This window comes from Mustela putorius, unplaced genomic scaffold (genome assembly GCF_011764305.1).
Source record: "Mustela putorius furo isolate JIRA1106 unplaced genomic scaffold, ASM1176430v1.1 tig00003853_pilon_pilon_pilon, whole genome shotgun sequence".
In the NCBI taxonomy this organism is placed as follows: Eukaryota; Metazoa; Chordata; class Mammalia; order Carnivora; family Mustelidae; genus Mustela; species Mustela putorius.
In genome coordinates this window covers 18,494,743-18,514,992 of record NW_025422005.1, presented here as the reverse complement: position 1 = coordinate 18,514,992, position 20,250 = coordinate 18,494,743, and the positions used below count along the sequence as shown (strand labels likewise).

The 20,250-nt window shown below is 46.6% G+C and overlaps 1 protein-coding gene across 1 annotated transcript in view; it reads right to left on the bottom strand.

Annotated features, from left to right (window-relative positions):
* Positions 1–7,568: 7,568 nt before the first annotated feature.
* MACO1 (macoilin 1) overlaps positions 7,569–20,250 on the bottom strand; it is a 63,209-nt gene continuing 50,527 nt past the window's right edge. The window contains 3 exon segments of the mRNA XM_045063982.1: positions 7,569–8,052; positions 13,171–13,345; positions 17,756–17,876. Coding sequence (XP_044919917.1) covers positions 7,850–8,052; positions 13,171–13,345; positions 17,756–17,876 — 499 coding nt within the window. The 3' untranslated portion in view covers positions 7,569–7,849.

Sequence of the window (20,250 nt, the reverse complement as noted above, 5' to 3'; positions counted from 1 at the left end):
ACTGCTTTGGGCAGTGGCATTCTGAGCTAACACAATACTGGGAGTAACGAATTAATACATGTGGTTACTTTTGCTTGGGGCGGGGGACCCCTCACAGATGGAGCTCACAGGAGAGGAAGGCATCAAAGGGACCAGGGCAGAAGGCAAGCTAGGACTTGCTGCCTCGGGCTTTGGCTCGAGCCCCGCAGCTCGCTTGGTATCTCCTCAGTACCAACCTGTTTCTGGTGCAGCCTGCGGTGGTCACAAGCTCCGTCTCCGCGGGGAGCAGCACGTCCTTCCCCAGGCTCTTGCTCTCCATCCCGGGGCTCGGCCCAAGGGGAGGGCCTAGAACACAAGCTTGGACTCTTTCTCTGGATTGGTCAGCAGCTGCTCTGGTCACAGCCTCCAAATCTCAGGGTTTTGTTTGTTTCTTTAAGATTTATTTGAAAGAAAGAGAGAGAGCACCAGCATGAGCAAGAGGAGGGGCAAAGGGAGAGGGAGAGAATCTCAAGCAGATAATCCACAAAGGATGAAGCCTGATAAGGGGCTCGATCCCCGGACCCCAAGATCATGACCTGAGCTGAAATCAGGAGTCAGCCGCTTAACCGACCGAGCCACCTGCATACCCCTTTTTTGGTTTTGTTTTGTTTTTGGCTCATAGGCACGAAGGTTGGCTTCGACCCTGCTCACCTCTCAGCCAGGCATGGCCTGTGTCTGGGAAATACTGTACTGGCAGAAAGAACAAGAAGCTAACCTGAACCACTCAGGCAAATTTAAAACTTCTGCTCAGATTGGGCCCGTGTGATGTCCACTCACATTCCATGAGCCAATTCGGACACCCGGGAGGGTGGATGGATCATTCTCTCAGTGGGGACGGAGTGGATCACTGGGAACAATGATACAAGTCTTCCGCGGTCTCCTGACTCTTGCTCAAGACAGACTGGGTCATGGACTCGTTCACCCCAGGGCCAGGGCCCCGGCCCGCTGAGCAGCTTCTGCCTCCGAGGGCCCAAGCTGGCAGCCGGCTCTCTTTCCCAGCTGCCTTCTCAGCTTCGAGACAACCCCGTATGTGCTCGCCTCTCTTTCCACTCAGTCCCCTTTCAGATTTACGCCGGCCACAATCTGTTCATATGATTCGCAATATAAAATACCTCAGATAAGAAAAGAACACATAATAACAAACTTGAAATGATGCTAGCAGGATTTTTTTCTTGGAAACCCGAGGGCCAACAATTTAAGTTGGTGAAGTTCAGTGGGATCAATGTGGTTGGCGAGGGGAATCAGGACAAGAGCCTGCAGGGAAGCCCAGGGGTCACAAGGAGGAAGAGAGCTGACAAGGTTCTCCACAGGGAAGGTGTGAAGACAGACCCCCCCCTCCCCTCACCTCTCAACCTGGCCAGCCCAATGCCTTAAGTCCTGGTCCGCGGGTGCTCTGTGAGGCCCCAGATCCCAGCCAGGACAGAAGCTTCCACTTTTACCCTCCAGTTCCTAGTTTCTTAACCTTGGCTGGGTTAGACATCTCTTGGGAGTTAAACAACAACAACCACAACGACAAAGCTGTTGCTCCCCAGCCCCATTAATTCAGGCTCCTTGGGGGCCAGGCCTGGAGACGGGCATTTTTAAAGAGCTCCCCAAGTGACTATAATGAATAACCAGGGTTGAGACCTGAGGCCTACTTCCCCCAAGCTCCGCAAAGCATGGAGAGGGACATCAGCCCTAGGATTTCAGATCTACCAATATTTCATCAGAAAACAAAACAAAACAAATCTGGATAGTACTCCCAATTTTTAAGTGTTAGCTCAAGCTTCAATTCTATGCAGGCCCAACCAAATGTATCTGCAAACCACTACATAGGAACGTCTGGTCCATAAAGTCTCTAAGTTTTAACATCTCTGGCCTGCTCCCATCTGCTCGGCACACAGTTAGTGGCTAAACCAGGGTGATCCGGGGAAGGACCGGAGTCTGAGAACACAGCAACATTGACTGGGACTCGGGGCTGTGCTTGGTCTGGGTGTCAGGCCACAAGCTTGGGCATCAGGGGAACTACAGAGAGGACAGAGCCCTCACAGGTCATCATCCCTTGGTCCCAGCTGGACCCCCCCTGAGCATGTGGCCTACTGGGTTCCACACCCCTGCCCTGCCCCCAGCAGACACCTGGACAGAACCAACCATGAGGAGAGGGGGACATGTCCCATTTGGGGTTTCTCTTTACCTTAAGCTACTCACCCAAGATCCCCTTTGGGCTGTTGTTGGCTTTTTTGAGTTGTTTTTTGGGTTTTCATTACATTTAAAATGTTTTTAAAACAAGTATTGCCTTTTATTATAAAAGTAATATTTATTACAGAAAATTCAGAATAGAAAGCATGAAGAAGAAAATGAAAATCACCTATAATCTTAACTGTCCCTTGGATTCTGAGTATGGAAAGATTTCAGGGTGTTCTGAAAGCAAGCCCCTCATGCGTGTGCTGAGAAGGGTCCCCTCTTAGGGGTACAGAGTTCCATTTCTCGAAAACTGGGAGATTCGACACCTTCAAAAGGCTTATTCGTCAGACCTTTGATACTTGTCAGAGACCGATTTTGAGAGTCTACCTTGTGTTTTGGATCAACACTTCTCCTTCTTGATCCATAACAACAAAGATTACAATTAGAAAGAAATCTTTAGGGGAGAGCCTCTGCGGCCCAGCGGCACGGCCACTGGAGGACTGAGAAGACCCCTGGCCAAGCCCGCAGGTGCCCTCTGGTGGCAGCTGGAGGGGATGGCTTCAGGCAGGGCTAGGCGGCAGGGCAGTGGTTCCCAGAGTGGGGTCCCAGGATCCAGCCTCAATGGGGAAACTGTAAGAAACAGGTGTCATCCTAGACTTCTTGAATCAGAACACTGGGGGTGGGACCCGGCAATTTAGGTTTTAACAAGCCATTCCGGTGGTTCTCATGAATCCTGAAGTTTGAGAACCATTGTTCTAAGTAAGTACAGGCCTGGTCCCAGATAGCGTATTGCAATTGCATAGGAGAACAGGGAGGCCAGACACATCTCATAAAGGTCACTGGCAAGCTGTCTGGCCTCCCTCTCAACCCAAAAGCGCGCCTGGCGCTGCAGAGGCAGGAAAGACGGGTAGGCTGGGCTGTCTCCAGGCAAAACAAACCCTTCTTGGGTTTCTCGGGTGGGGCTTAAAGGCCACAGCGCCTTGTGTGAAGCTAAGCCTGGGATTCTTAGGACAGAGGTCAGAGCTACACTGGCAGGGTGATTCCAGAACCCTATGATGCCCATCCTGAGGGGATGTAAGATTTGAACCTCGGGCAAAGGCAGAGGAGCGAAAAGCAAGCCCTGAGACAGGAATGAGGCAGGAACAGAGTAAGCCCAAGGAAGAACGGAGGCAAGAAGAGAAGGGTGGCCTCTGTAGTCAGATGGGAAGAGATCTTCGAGACATTCATTTAACCTTCCTGGAGGAAATGCTTGACAATTCGATTACTGTCAAAATGAAAAATCCCCACACTGACTCAAGAGGCACTGGGGCCAGCACTTGGGGAAGTCAAGTCTGAGACACCAGCTGGGTGATGGATGGATGGATGGACGGGCCCAGCAGGTTCCCTGCGGCGAGGTTTCCCTGACAGGGAAGCGAGTGTTCTCCGCGCATCCAGCTGTTTAGGAAATCTCTGCACCTGGCGAAATCAGGCAGGCGTTTGTAGAGAAAAATCTGACAAGAAAACAAAGTTTTGGCAGAAACCAGAGACAGGCAGATGGAAGATGTCATGAAAATATGCCACTTCAAATTTTCCCGTCTCCTTCGAGAAACAGTTCTGTGTACGCCATCATTCTAACAGTACTGCTCGAGAGGCACTCTGTTAAGACATAGTCGTTCAGATTACATGTCTAACCTATTCACCTGTTCCCTCGGTAAAGGTTTCCTGAGCACTTAACTACGTAGCAGTCACTGTCCTGGTTTCCAGGGTTCCAGCAAGTAAGTATACAGACACCCCTACTCTCACAAAGCTCACACGCCCATGAGGGAGGGGGAATAATACACAAAACCAGCAAAATGGGTATAGCCCAGGGCTCTTCGTCTCCAGCTTGCCCTCATCTCCCAAACTCTTAGCTCTGATTTTTCAAAGCCCAAGTGTTGGCTTTTCCTAATCCAGAAGAGAGGGAGGGACAGTGTTTAATCTTCAGGTTGGGGAAGTCAGCTCAGGATGGGGCTTCTAGCCCATAAACACTGCAAAGCAACTGGAATCCTCTGGCGATCTTGCTAAAATGCAGATTCAGATTGGGGGCGCTGCTGGGGAGAGCTCTCCAGGGAGTCAGGTTGTGGGGGAGGGAACTAGCCCCAGGAATAGGAATTCAGCCTGCTCCCTGCCCAGCCATGACTCCTTGCTACAGTTCTGGACTTGCAGCTGGGAGGCCCTGGATAGTTTGCAAAGCACTCTTATGTGTCACCTAGTTCTTACAGCAACTCCTTCCAGGAGGCAGGGCAGCAAGGAACTATGCTCCTTAAAGGTGAGGGCACCACACCCAACCAGAGAGGTTAAGGGAGGTCACGGAGCTGGTACCTTCGAAGCTGGGAGTAGACTCCCATCTGTGTTTAGAGGGCTTGGCTAAGCCACCAGGCTTCGGAGCAGCCTGGAGCCCTTAGAGCAAGGAAGCCAGCTCAGAGGGGTAGGTAGGCACTGAGAGAAACAAGGCCAGGCACTTAACCGGCTGGGCCTAGCCGCCACAGCCCAAGCCACCTGACCACACTTCCCAAGATGGGCTTCACTGAATTGGCTTCTGGGTAGGCTTCAGGTCTCCTGCTTTGGCTCCCTCTAGTGCGATATGAGTTGGCCAAGAAGCCATCGGACAGCAGCCTTGAGAACATTCGGCAGTCCCGGGTGGCTGGCATGGGCCCCTGAACAGAGCCAGGTGAGCAGGGCGAGTTGGGATGGTTAGGAGAGGACTAGTCCCTTCCTTCAGGCCCGGAGCCAGGAGGAATTGTTTGTTTCCACTTTATAGGAAAGATTATCACAGAGAATGGACACACGACAGCTATTTCCTTGTCAAGCTGGGGGACTGTCAATAAAGAAAGGTTATTCAGCTGGTGAAAACACACCCAGCCGGCTCCTTCTGTAAACATTTAACCATATAGAATGGCAAACACGGCTTTAAGGCAAGTCACCAATTACAGTGTACTAAGAAGTGGAACCCTTCGCCATGGGCCTAAAACAACAAAGAAAACAACTAGAGATTTTCTTGGGGGAAAAGAACGTGCCAGTGAGAATGCTGTAGGCAGACACGTCCCTCCATTCCTCCGGGGAAGGTGAAGGCAAAAGCCAAGCCAAGGTGCTTCCCTGGGGTGGGAGTGGGGGGCGGGGAGCCCTGCTCATGGCATTAAGTGTGGTGTGTCTGCAAGAGCTGAAGTGGCTGAGACTCAGGAAGGCCATCCAGCAACAGGGACGGAGGGTGAGGTGCCAAGAGCAGAATTTTCCAAAACCGGAGCCAAGATCAATTGTAACAATGGCCAAGAGAGGAAAGCAGGGACCAAGAGAGGCAGCTGGCTTCTCAGAAGATGAAAACAGACAAAGCCTCTAGAAACACAGGAGGACTTAGAAGTGGCTATCTTGGAGGTCAGTTCAGGATCCAGAGCAGATAGGAAACCCAACAGGCTACTGGTCACCAAGTGGCCCCAAAGATTCTGGAAAATGGGAAGGAAATTTGCTCTCAAAAAAGATTTTCTTGCCAACTACCTTCCAACCCCACCCCTAACTTGCTTTTTTTCAGGAAAGGAGGGTTGTACCAGAAAACAAGTTAGCAATGTGGTTCAAACCATATGTGAGGGAGAAAGAAATTCCAGGGGTGGGGGGTGCGGGCTGGGAGGAGAGAAGGATGGAGGGAGGGGAGGGGAGGGGAGGGGAGGGGAGAGCATGAGGGAGAGAGAATGAGAATGTATATGTCTTAAGCTGGACCAGAACTAAAACCAACTTGAGACCGTGCATGGATTCTTCCCACATCCTGTTTCTGCCCCCGCATGGGCCGCTGCCCCGGACAGGGCGCTGAGATGAGGAGAGAGCAAGAGTGACCACCGAGGGCCCGTTCAGAACAGTCTACCTTGTTTAAAAAGTTTAAAAAGGCAGGAAACTAGTTTTATCTGTAAGAAAATGTTTATTCTTTTGAACCCCACAGGGGGGAAAAAAAAAAAAAAGAATGCAGCCAAGACCACATGTTTAACGAAATAGTGTCCCAAAAGGCAGCAAAACGGGGGGAACCTCAACACAAAGTCAGGGACAATTTTCCATGTTTTTGCACAAAGATGAAAAAAAAAATAAAAACTATGACAATTCTGAGTAACACTTCCATGGCGACAATTACACAAGATGATTCAAAAATGCAAAATGGCAGCAACATGCACACCTGGCTAAAGCTAGAAGTTTTTTTTAACCCCAAAATAAGATCTGTGATTAAAAGGATGATTCTTTTTAATACTTCTATTCTGCTGACTCGCTTGTCCTACTTAATCTGCTTTAAATATGACACATGCCAATTAACAGGAAATTTGAGAAGACCTATGTCCTTCCAGAATCCATGGCAAAGAAGCAAAACCCATCTATTTGGTTTCTTAAATTTTCCTCAGTTTCCCAATACAATTTTGCTTTGCCCCTCCCTCTCCCAGCTCCTCCCCCCGCCCCACCCTGGTTCTTAAACACTTCCAAAAGTTGCCAAAACACTTTTCTACAAGTGTCTAATATACACTTGAAACTGAGATCTTTGTGCAGAGTTTTGAGTTTAAAACTCTTAAAAAAAACAAAAAACAAAAAAGAACTCCTTGGCACAAGAGCTGAGGAATAGTCAAGTTTCTTTTAAATCATCAAACACAAGATGATGAAGAGAGGAAAGCACAGTTAAATGAAATGAAATTTTTTTTTTTTTAAAAAACAACCCAAACCTAGAACGGCAGCTTTGTGTTCGCTGTCCTTGCAGTCTCTGGCACACAAACACCGCCCGGCTCCCTGTCCCAAGGTGTTGGCCTCGAGACGAGTCCAGAACACCGTGGTGCTTTCTCTGAAAGGACATGGGCTGGAGCGGCAGAGGTCATGAGCCCCCGCTACCTGCCAGTTTCCAGCAGGATCCGCAGTGAGCTCGACACAGAAGACAGATGATGGTAAAGGGGGCAAATAGTTTAAAATCGTCAAGTTTCCTCTTGAAATGTCTTTTCCCAAGGCACTGCTAGCAGTTTTCTAGGACTGAACACCCGAGGGGAATAGGAACGTTTCAGACACAACCCCAGGGACACGCTCATAGCTAGTCTCATGGCCTCACTCCCCTCGGCTTAAACGACACTCCCGGAATTTGTTTGGTCCTTGGAGGGGTAATCAGCTTTTGTTTTCTGTAATATCAATTATCATCTTCTGGAATGCAGCTATAAAATCAAAGCCGTGTGAGGTTATTAACCCTTCCACTCTAGAAAGGAAACGGTTTCATTAGCATCCCATGCGAATCCAAAATGCAGGTTTTGCTTGCTTATTTAAGAACAAAACTAAAAGGAAGGATGGAGAAGCAAAAACCTTGCTTTTTTTTTTTCTTCTTCAAGAGGAAACTGTAAGAATACATAAAAGGCAAAATTGGCTATTTGAAATCCAAGAGTGGTTTTAATGTATTGGCCGAGAAAAATAAACTGCAAAGTTCTGTGAGGTCTTCTAAAAATTTACAAGAAAAACTGATGGGCAGTTCTAATCAGACTCAGATGTTATCTTCCCCCCCTTTTTAAAAACGACAACATATACAGTCCCACAAAATACAATATAAACTTTTTTTTTTTTTTTTTTTTTTTTTATCTTGACTGCCAGAGATGCTCCTTTGTGATGCCTTCTGGTAACCAAATGGTTGGGCAAAACCCACAGCTGGTCTTCATTTCTTCAGGGGCTGGTAAACAGAGGCATTGGGATCGAGTCCAGAGGGGCTGGTCTCCACAAATTTGGAAGAGTAGTGGGGGGAAACGGGGCTCAGGGGGCTGGTGGCGGCACTGTATGTTATGCTGGGCATGACGGCCATGACTTCAGCTATCTTCTGTTTAAGGTCCTTGATTTCCTGGTCTTTCTGAAGAATTTGTCCTGGAAGATCAAAGACCCACCATTAGTGAGAAAGGAGGGCGCCTAACACAGTGCCCTTGTCTCGGGCCCATCCCAAGTGCATTTCGCTCCAACTCTGACTGGCTTTGACAGTCTGTAAGAGTAGGAGCTTTTCTCTTAAGGGCCAAATAGTAAATATTTAAGGCAATGTGAGCCACAGACTGCCTTTGTCATTTTCTTTTCTTTCTTCTTCTTTTTTTTTAAGCCTGGAGAAATATAAAGAACATTCTTAGGCCACACGTGGTGCAAGGACAGGCAGCAGGCCACATCTGGCCTGTGGGCCATGGTTTTGCAGGTTTCTGGAAGGGGACTCTGTGTAGGTGCAACAAGCAAAGAGATCACTTTAGGAGCCACGTTCTGAACATGGCGGTGGCCATGGCAGCCAGAGGCGCTGCGGGTTTTACACTAAGGCCGCACCTCTTGAGCTGGACTGTTTTCCTGGGAGGCGGGTCTCTGGGTGTCAGCCCCAGGCACACAGGACAACTGAGGCCGCAGTGTCAGTCCCCGCACCTCCACCCCCAAGGGCTCTGCCGGCAGATACAGGCAGACACACCGAGCTCTGCAGCAGCTGCCCCCGGGGGGCTCCTATGTGACTCAGCGTGCTCGCCCCTCCTTCTTGGCCTCGTGCCCCTCAGCCTGCTGGCCCGCTCTGCCCCTGGCCGGATGCTCTCACAACACGGCAGCACATCCCACCCTCGCTCACCTGGCTTAGCTTCTAGATCCCACCAACCCTTGCCTGCCTTGGACCACTTCCCTTTCCATGCTTTTCCTGCACTGTGTTCACTCTGAGGTTTCCACTTCCTCACAAGGCTTTCCCTGACCCTCCCTTCTAAATCAGACCCGACCCTGCCCCCCAATTCCTAGATTCTCAACACACCCTACACTCGCCTTTTTGTCACTTTCTTCTAAAATAAGGTAATAAGTACAGCGGCTAACGCACCATTCTAAGTACTTAGACTCATTTATTTAGCACAATGACCCTAAGACATGGGATTTATCATCATCATCTTCATGTGTTTTACGGATGAGGAAACTGAGGCAGAGAGAGGCTGAATGACAGAGCCGGGACCCAGGTCTACGCAGTCTTGCTCCAGAATCTTTACTCCTACGGCCTTCTTCCGTGTCTTGTAACTATTCATGTGGGGATGACTGGCGTCCATCATCTCTCTGGTGGCCTATGAGCTCCATGAGGGCGGGAACTGTGTTTACATCTTTACTCCCTGCTAGATCCCTAGTGCCCAGCCCAGTAGAAAGCTGAGGCTCTGCAAGTTCCATATCTTGCCAAGAGTCAGTTATTAAGAGGCAGAGCAAGATTTAAATCCCGCACCCGTATTCCAAAGCCCATGTAATTTCCATCACGCTTTGAAGTTCCCTGGTCTACTCGGGGAAGGACACTCAGGAGTAGCCCCTCGGAAATTTAAATGCTTAAAAAAAAAAAGAGAGAGAGAGGTTGCATTTGAGTTGCACTCATTTTGAGTCCTACGGAGGATGGCAACGGATCTGAAATGGAACGAGAGCGCGGTGGCATGTTTTTAAAAAGAATGTAGGGGAGATGAAAGTCATTTTGGAACTGGGGTGAAACAAATGATATTGAAGGGAGGAAGCAGAAAAGCAACAAGGGGTTTGATTTGAATTACAAAGTTGGGTCCTTATTAGAATATTCTGAGCCTGACAGTGGAGGGAAGTAGTGGGGGAGGCAGCAGAGCCCTAGAAAGCAGCTGCTCCCTCTGAGGCCCTTCATGTCCCCTCGGCTTCAAGTTCACATCAGACAGCCTCCCTCCCTTTGAACAAAATAAGCCTCAGATGAATAAAATACCTAATAGCATCTGATACGTGATTACGTGAACCACTCTCTTTTTTTTTTTTTCCAGGCAGATTTAAGTTTGATTTTTTTAAATCAGCAACATGCAAACATTTCCAGAGCTTTTGGAAAAGGCAATCCTTTTTGCTTTTTTGTTGCTTTACAGAATTCCTAGGCTGACAAGGAAGCTCGGGCTGTGCTGGTGAGCCGGACTCCCGGCGGCTAGGAAGGAGACCAGGTGCTCCTTCCCTCCAGGGGCCAGCTCCCCGGAGAGGACAAAGCCAAGTCAGAGATGGGTGGCTACTTCACAGCAAGCCGAGCCAGGAGGGCAAAAAAGCCAGTGTATGGTCAGAAGTTCAGCTTGAAAGCAGAATTCCCAGACACCTTCTTTTAAAATGCTTCTTCTAGAATGCTTTCTCCGCCAGACCCTCAGCCTGCTTTCTTCTTGCTCTGCCCCCTTGCACAGTCCCAAGCCACTCCTACGGCTTTGCTTCTCACAACTTCTATATTCCTCCCCCCTTCCTGGGGTTTGGGCCTCTCTCTGGGATTTAGATGGCAAATTTCGACTTCCACCAGGCAGTCAGGAAGCCACTGCCAATCAGAACATCTCCAGCCAAACTCATTCTCTCTTCTCATCCTTCAAATCTGCCCTGCTCTTTTTCCTCCGCTCCCGGGAACTTTATCCTCCCGCACCCCTCGGGCTCCTCCACTTTCCTTCACTCCTGCCTGCACCATCGCCCCCCCACCCCCCCACCCCACCCCCTCTCCCACATGCCTCACCTCTTAGACAAGACAGTGCCTGCTTCCTCACAGGTCCCTCTGCGTCCACACAATCTCACCTTCCAATCTACCTTTCGCATTGCAATGCTAAAATGAGGGCAGAACACCCCCTTCCTCCTGAGGATCTCGGGAATACATTCCCCAGGACGGCTTCATTTCTGGTTCTCCCGATCTCCCACATCCTCCAGCTGGGGCCACTGGACTGCTCATCTGGACATTCTCAGCTTTTCTTGCCTTGGCTTACACGATTCCCTCGGTAACGACGTTCTTCCTGGCTACTCTCTGTTCTCAGAACTCATCCTTCAAGGCCCACTCCGTGTCCCCTCCCTTATGAAGCCACCCCTGATCTCTGCTCTGGCCTTTCCAGCCCTCTACCTCTACCTAAAGGCAGCAGGCCTTTCTGCTTGGCTTGCCCAAGTGCAGTAATTCTCACAGGGTTCACAGGGTCCAAACCATCTTTGTGAAAATAATAACACATCATTTGACTTCTTCACACACATTCCCTCCTGGGGGTAAGTGAAGTCTTCCAAAATAACATGCAAGTAAAATTACAACAGACTGAACATAGAAACAGAGATGAGAACTGAAGTATCTTCTATTGAGCCAGAAATTAAAGAGGTCTGCTCAATGTAAAACAATGCCATTTTTCTCAAAGTTTTTTTGGTTTTAGAAAATAGTTATTTTTTATAAAAATATGTTAACAAGTTATATGTTTATTATGTTATTTTAAAGATAAATTAATACTCGTTTTAAAGTTTCTTTCTTTTTTTTTTTTAAAGATTTTATTTATTTATTTGACAGAGAGAAATCACAAGTAGGCAGAGAGGCAGGCAGAGAGAGAGAGAGAGGAGGAAGCAGGCTCCCTGCCGAGCAGAGAGCCCGATGCGGGACTCGATCCCAGGACCCCGAGATCATGACCTGAGCCGAAGGCAGCGGCTTAACCACTGAGCCACCCAGGCGCCCTAAAGTTTCAATTTCTAATAGGTAACTACTGATAGATATAACCCACTTGAAAATAAATCTCCTTAGGGCACTTGATAACTTTAAGAGTGAAGGGGTCCCTAAGAACAAAAAGTTTGAGCACCACTGCCCTAGTAGATCCTTCCACTAGACCACATCTTGTTCATCTTTATCTCCCCTTTAGCTTCTAGTACAATGCTTCAAATGCTCTTTTTTAAAAAATTTTTTTAGATTTTATTTATTCATTTGACAGACAGAGATCACAGTAGGCAGAGAGGCAGGCAGAGAGAGAGGAAGGGAAGCAGGCTCCCCACTGACCAGAGAGCCTGATGCAGGGCTCGATCCCAGGAACCTGGGATCATGACCTGAGCTGAAGGCAGAGGCTTAACCCACTGAGCCACCTAGGCGCTCCTCAAATGCTCTTTACGTACCTGCTGAAATATTCTTTTCCTAAGTCCAACTGTTCGAATACCTGTTTCAGTAATTTATTGCTGGCTAATCAATTTCTTGGACAAAATTGAAATTGCTTTTCACCAGACTCTGTCATGCCTCTATTCAGAAACTTTCCAAAGCTTTCTGTGCCACTCAGAGTAAAGTCCAAAGTTCCTCCCATGGGTTACAAAGTCTGGCAGAACGTGGTTCTTGCCAGTCTTGGCTTGTTCACTCCAACAACTCCGCCCATCCCTCCGGCTGCAGCCCCACTGGCTGCCACCCCTGCTCCGTCCCCCTGCAGACTGACCAGGCTCACGCACTCTTGCTTTGAGCCTCTGCTCAGATGCTCCCTATTCAAAGGATCTTCCACGACCACCATGTGGAGCCCACATCCCCACGGGGACACACTCGCGCATCCTGCCTGACACCGCTTCGCTTCCTTCCCTGCCCGCACCAGCATCTGCTCCGCTCTGTGCTTGCTTGTGGCTGCCTGCCTCTCAGGGAGCCTCAGGGTGCCTGGCATACAGGAGGCCTCAGGAAATACCCAATGAGTGAACAGCCAGCTCCCCAGAAGCTGCTGCCACCACTCCCTGCTTTGTAACCATGTAGAACCCGCTGCCGCTCAAACACATCAGGCCCTTCTGGCTTCCCTGGCCTGGTCCAAGCCGTTTCGTCTGTCTCCGTGGTTCTCTGCCCCTCACTCCTCTACACTGCATCTTCACTGGCCTGACCCCTGCTCATCAGTCAAAACCTGGCTCAGACATCAGTTCCGCTGGGAAGCAGCGGGGGGAAGCACCCAGGCTCGACCCCTGCCTCCCTGTTCCCACAGCCTTACACCTACCACCGCATCAGCATCTTTCGGTGGCTCTGCAGCTCTCTGTCTCTTCAACAGCACTGTGAGCTCCTTGAGCTCATACTGCTCTCTGAATGCCCCACACCACATATTCTCACCTCAGAATATGTCTGCAGAATGAATTAATGTGATGATTCCTAGACGTCAATGTTGGGCACCTCTCAAACCACTCAAGAAGAAAACTGAATGCCCCCAAGCTCTAAGGGACCTCTGCTCTCTGCGTCCCTGTGTGTGCGCAGCCGTCCCACTTCGCCGGGGCCCGGGGCTCTCCTACCTTGCGCGATCTCGAGCTGTCGCTTCGCGTCCCCCAGTGCAGAGAACAGGTCCAGCTTGATTCTCGTCTCTGCACTCAGACTGTTCTCCAGGTGTTGTGTTTTATCTTGCATGGCCGAGAGGGCTGACATTAACACCTCAGTATCCTTCTCGTTTTCCTTGTACTTCCGAAGCTCCTATCAACATCATCAAAGCAGCAAGATGTTACAAGACAGTTTTGGCATCGAGGTCTACAAATTAGCCTGAAATCACAAATAAAATCCCGCTATTACTGACCTGGCCCCTAGAATACAGAATCCTGGTGTTTCATGGGTTAAGACCTCACACTTGGAGTGTAAGATGTATTTATATGATGATATGACATATGAAAATATTTTAGTAGATAAACTGGACTGTATTGGGCTGTTTCTAATAATAACAGACTGTCTCCAAATGAAATACCTTCTTATAAGCCTAACAGAAGAACCACAACTTTCTCCTTGCTGCCAGTTGCAAATGTTGCTGTAGTGCTGCAATCCAATTTGCCAAAACTCTACTCTCAACATGCACTAAAAATTATAAAAGTGTTCATTATTTTGACAGGACATTCTGCAAAATAAGCCCACTTAAAACATCTGGTAATGTAGCCCATACACACAACATATTAATGTATATTTAATATATATTTTGTATATTTATTTAATATATATTATATATAACAGCTAACATATTATATATTTACTAAGTAATGTATTTAATAATATTTAATATAGAATATGTATTTTAATATATAACAAACTTAATACATATTAAAATACATGTGTATCTATATAGGCATTTTAATTTTTTCATTTTAAGATAGAAATCCAAACATACTACAGAGAATTTAGAAATATACTAAAGTTCAAGGAAGAAAATGAAAATCACTTAATGTTCGGACAATGTGAAAAACTTGGTATTTATTTCCCTTTCGTATTTTATAAGCATATGTGTATCTATTAGCATAAATGAAATCATACTATATGTAGTTTTGTATACAGTTTTTAAAAAACTTTCTCAACTCTTCTTTGGAAATGTAATTTTTTTTTTTTTTTTTTTGTTAATTTGAGAGAGAGGTAGTGAGAGAGAGCATGAGCAAGGAGATAGTCAGAGGGAGAAGCAGACTCCCCGTGGAGCTGGGAGCCCGATGCCGGACTCGATCCTGGGACTCCGGGATCATAACCTGAGCCGTAGGCAGTCATCCAACCAACTAAGCCACTCAGGCGTCCCTGGAAATGTTATTTTTAATGATTGTATAATATTCCTACTTATATGTATCATAATTTCTGAAACAAATCTCCCTTTGTTAAGGTTGGATTTTTTTCACTTACATACCACTATGATGAACATCTTTGTAATATCAATCATTGATGAGATTTTTAAATATTTATCTTAAGCAGGAGTTGTGAAACAGGAAACACTTAAAAAGTTTATGAACTTTTCCAGAAAGTTATACCTCCTCCAGTGGTTATGAGGCCGGTTTCATTCATCCTCACCCAGGCTGATAATATTATTTAAAAAGTCTTTGCTAATTTCACAAAAGATAAGGGAAACAAGAGCAAAAGAAGCTAAGGGGGCAACACCAAAATAAAAAAGCTTTTGCAAAACAGAAAGGTAACCTACTGAATGGGAGAAGATATTTGCAAATGATATATTCTGCAAGGGGTTAATATCCAAAATATATAAAGAACTTCTACAACCCAACACCAAAAAATCAAATAATCTTCTTAAAAATGGGCAGAGGATCTGAACATTTTCCCAAAGAAGACATAAAATGGCCAACACATGAAAAGATATTCAATAACAATAATCCAGAAAAATGCAAATCAAAACCACAAAATCATCTCACTCCTGTTAGGATAGCAATTATCAAAATGACAAGGAAAAAAAAAGAAATAACAAGTGTTGGCGAGGATGTGGAGGAAAGGGAAGCCTTGTATACTACTGGTGGTGCAGCCACGGAGGCGCCTCAAAAAATTAAAAGTAGAAATATTGTATGATCCAGTAATTCCGCTACTGGGTATTTTCCCAAAGAAAACAAAAACACTAATTCCAAAAGGGATATGCTCCCCTATGTTTACTGCAACATTATTTACCATAACTGAGATATGGAAGCAACCTAAGTGCCCACTGAGAGATGAATGGATAAAGAAGATGCACGCACGCACACACACAAAGAGTATTACTCAGCCATAAAAGAGTAAGATCTTGCCATTTATGACAACATGTAAGGACCTGGAAGATACTATGCTAACTGAAATAAGCCAGAAAGAGAAAAACAAATACCTGATTTCACTGATATGCGGAATCTACAAAACAAAACAAAGGAACAAACAAAAGCAGAAACAGACCCATAGATAAGAGAACTGGTGGGGTGGGTGAAGTGGGTGAGGGGCTGCGGGAGGTACAGGCTTCCAGTTAGGGAATAAGTAAGTCAAGGGAATACAAGGAAGGGCACAGAGTCAATGGTGCTATAACATCATAGTGGTGACAGATGGCAGCTAGTAGCTACATTTGCATGGGGCACGGCATGACATACAGAGTTGTGGAATTACTATGTCTTACACTTGTAACTAACGTAACATTGTGTGCCAAATATATTGCGATTAAAAAAGAGGAAACAGGGGCGCCTGGGTGGCTCAGTGGGTTAGGCCGCTGCCTTCAGCTCAAGTCATAATCTCAGGGTCCTGGGATCGAGTCCCACATCGGGCTCTCTGCTCAGCAGGGAGCCTGGAACCCCCCCCCCTCTGCCTGCCTCTCCGTCTACTTGTGATCTCTCTCAGTCAAATAAATAAATAAAATCTTTTAAAAAAAAAAAAGAGGAGGGACGCCTGGGTGGCTCAGTTGGTTAAGCGGCTGCCTTCGGCTCAGGTCATGATCCCAGCGTCCTGGGATCGAGTCCCACATCGGGCTCCTTGCTTGGCAGGGAGCCTGCTTCTCCCTCTGCCTCTAGCCTGCCACTCTGTCTGCCTGTGCTTGCGCTCTGTATCTCTCTCTCTAACAAATAAATAAAAATCTTTAAAAAAAAAAAAAAAAAAAAAAAAGAGGAAACAAATTTCACAGGAGATAAATGATACATACTGTTAATCTACAGGTCTTTGACGATTGAGGAGGATATATTTTTATATTCTTCGCAGCCATTTATTTTTCTTCTGTGAATTATTCATTCACATCCTTTACCCATTTTTCCAAGTATCAGTTTTACTCGACAAATTTTATCAGTTACCTACATATCAAGAGTACTAATTCCTTATATTTGCTGTAGGATCTATACTCTCCACAACTGATTTTCTCTCTCTCTCTCTTTTTTTTGGCTTTACGATTTTTTCCATTTTTTTGTTTAGAAAATCTTTCCCAGTTTCAAGATCAAATTCTAGTTTAAAACAAAATGCTTTTCTTTTCTGCCTGTATTCAACTCCACCTGAAATTTCTTTTTGTATAGTATGAGAGGAGTTTTTTTATTTTTTTAAGATTTACTTATTTGAGAGAAAGAGAGAGAGGCTTCTTCTCGCTCATGCGAGAGAGCATGAGCAGGAAGGAGAGGGAGAAGCAGACACCCCGCTGAGCAAGGAGCTTGACGAGGGGCTCAATCCCAGGACCCTAGGATCATGACCTGAGCTGAAGGCAGACACTTAACTGACTGAGCTACCCAAGCGCCCCAAGAGATGAGCTTCTAATTTTATTTTTTTTCTTAGTTATCTAACTGTTCCGAAGCCTTTTTCTGACTAGTCCTCACTGTTTCCAACCATTTGTGCTGTTTTTACTGGAGACTTTATGCTCTGTCTCTAGGGCATCTATCCTATGCCACCGACTTGCCCACAATTTCATACCAGTTCCATGTGATTCAAATTACTGTAACTTCATGATATATGATATTACTTTTGAGGGTCCCTTTGGAAAACCAAGTCCAAATACCTGGCTAAGGTACATGCTGCCCAGAAAACTGGTTGTGTCCACAGCACTGGCAGCTTTCCCCATCATGCACTGCTCAGAACTGCAATCTACAAGGCTGAGAGCCATTCAGAATGGTCAATTGCCTGGCAATGCACAGAGGGTTAGGGCTAAGAAGAGGTGCAAAAGCTCCAAAACACACTAATCTAGCCTATAACCTGAAAAAGGGAAATGAATCTACAGTAGGTCAAATTCTGGTATAAACCGTGTCAAAAGACAGTCAATATTTCTAGTTGTATTAGAATCTGGCTAATTAAATATGACTTGAATCTGCTGGACAAGGCTAGAGCTTCTTTCTGTCATAGAGACTTTGAGATGCAGTGGGATTTGGCCTATTATCAAAAGGCACCATCTTGAGGTGCCTGGGTGGCTCAGTGGGCTAAGCATCTGCCTTCAGCTCAGGTCATGATCCTGGGGTCCTGGGATCAAGCCCCACGTCTGGCTCCCTGCTCAGCAGGGAGTCTGCTTCTCCCTCTCCCTCCGGCACTCATGCTCACTCTCAAATAAGTAAAATAAAATCTTCAAAAAACAAAAAGGCACCATCTCCACATTGCAACACTGGGTACACAAATAACAGGAGAACCCAAGTAGGAGAAAGTCTTTCGTGCTCCCCATACCTGAACTTTCAGTTCTAGTTCTCTGATCTGGTCTTCTTTCACCTTCATGTCCATCGTGAGCTTCTTGCCCTCTGCTTCTAATTCTCTGATCCGATTCCGTAAGGTTTCGGTGCACTCCCCCCTTTTAGAAAAGAAGAGAAGAAAGGGATTTAAAAGACTAGTGGTTTACTTGTGCTGCAAGAGTGATATTTCTCTTATACTCCAGAGTCTGTCAGGTTTTAGGTTTTGGCTCAGTCTGCCCATTCTCTATTCTTTGAGAATTTCAATAATGATCTAAAATAATTAACTGGTATCTACTATGAACCAGGCACCAAATGAAGCACTTTACCATTTCCGCCTTCTTTGCAAGTGTAGGATGTATTGTCCCATTTTCCAGATAAGAAAACCAAGACCACGCATTTGTAACACCAGTCCACTCACCTCGCTGCTAGGTCACAGCACTCCAGGGATAAGAACTGAGGCTTTCTAGCTTCCCAATGCAAGAAGCTTTCCCCCAGGCTAGATGACCTGAGACAGTGCCCCCTGAGGCGAGCAGGCGAGAAGTGGATGTGGACTATCTCCAGCAGGGGGCAGTGAGCTAAAATAATTCTCCCCTTTGAGGGTCTATGCCTTGAAAAGTTCAACTCATGAAGTTGCCAGAGCATTGGGTTGCTTCTCAGGGCTGTAGGAAGAACAAACTAAAAAATGTGATGGCAACAGCCAGTCCAGAGCAGACTAACCACTTAGGTTTCAGCAACAGCCAGAGGGAGAAAGGAGGTGTCCTCTGCCTACCGAAAAGGAAGGTCCAGTGAGAGACCTACACCTTGAGATTTGCTTGAGAATAAAAACAGCCTCTACCTAAGTGAAGGTAAACCAGGACCAACGACGGGTAAGACCAAAGCAAGTAAGCCTGACTGGAAGCGAAAGGGAGCCAGGAAGAGATTGAAACCCATGTACTGATGATCAGGTGTAAAATACTGAACACTACGGCTAAGGAATTGTCATAACCTCTTCAGTGGACTTTTTGTCAGGGTAGGAGGTGCTGGATGAATGAAGGACAGTACAGGCCGTATCAGATGACTGTTCAGAAAAATCTCCTGCAAGTGTAAGTGCTTCAGAAACGTCTGCTTTGTGCAGAGGCCTGCGCTTACGAACAAACCAAACCCCCACATCCTAGGCAGGCCAGTGGCGTGTCCTGTGAGTATGCCTGGATGCTGATTGACCAAGTGAGCTCAGCCATGTGCACTACAGAGTTAGCAGGGGTAGCAGGAGCATAGGGGAGGAAAGGGTTCTTTCTGGCTGTTCTCTCCTTAAACATGAAATGACAATACATCGGTTCTTCTACAAATGCCAGAACCCAAAAGAAGGCTTTTAACATGCCACATACAAAAAAGGAAAACTTAAGGAAGAATTACAGTATAATTTTATTGATACAAATTATGACAAAAATTTAAAATGAGGGGCTCTTGAGTGGCTCAGTGGGTTAAGCCTCTGCCTTCGGTCATGATCTTAGGGTCCTGGGATCAAGCCCACATGCGACTCTCTGCTCAGCAGGGAGCCTGCTCCCCCTGCCTGCCTCTCTGCCGCTTTGTGATCTTGGTCTGTCAAATAAATTTTTAAAAAATTTTGAAATGAGGGGTACCTGGGTGGCTCAGTGGGTTAAGCCTCTGCCTTCGGCTCAGGTCATGATCCCAGGGTCCTGGGATCGAGCCCCACATCGGGCTTTCTGCTCTGCAGGGAGCCTGCTTCCCCCTCTCTCTCTGCCTGCCTCTCTGCCTACTTGTGATCTCTGTCAGATAAATAAAGAAAAAATCTTTAAAAAAAAATTTTTTTTTGAAATGAAATCGACGGGGTGCCTGGGTGGCTCAGTGGGTTAAGCCTCTGCCTTCACCTCAGGTCATGATCTCAGGGTCCTGGGATCAAGCCCTACATCGGGCTCTCTGCTTAGCCAGGAGCCTGCTTCCCCCTCTTTCTCTGCCTGCCTCTCTGTCTACTTGTGATCTCTCTCTCTGTGTGTCAAATAAATGAATAAAATCTTTTTTACAAAATGAGATCAATAATAATGTACCCTCACTCGCCAACTGTAAGCCCATAACTGACCCCCCACCACACGGGTGGACTTCACTAGTCAAAAAAAAAAGAAAAAATCCCTAAAGTGAAATAGAAGCACCCCTCCCCCCCACAATGCCAAAAGGCTCTTAAGGATCTTCCCTCCTTGCTGGAATTCAGTTTCTGGAAATACTTGCATACTTTTCAATAGAACAGAAGTAATGCCCAATTCCCAACACTCCACAAATTCAATGGCATCTAACAGTGACTTATGTTTTGGGTTTTTTCCCCATCTTTTCCAGCTCATGTGACAGTTTGCTGATACCCAACCAAGATGGGAGCAGTCAGTCAGTAAAAAGGACTTAGGCAACCAAGATTTTCCTTTCTTCTATCTTAAGATAAAAACTTCAGAAACACATACACCTGAGAGTAGAGAGTAACGACACAGAAAGGGAATGACAATCCAG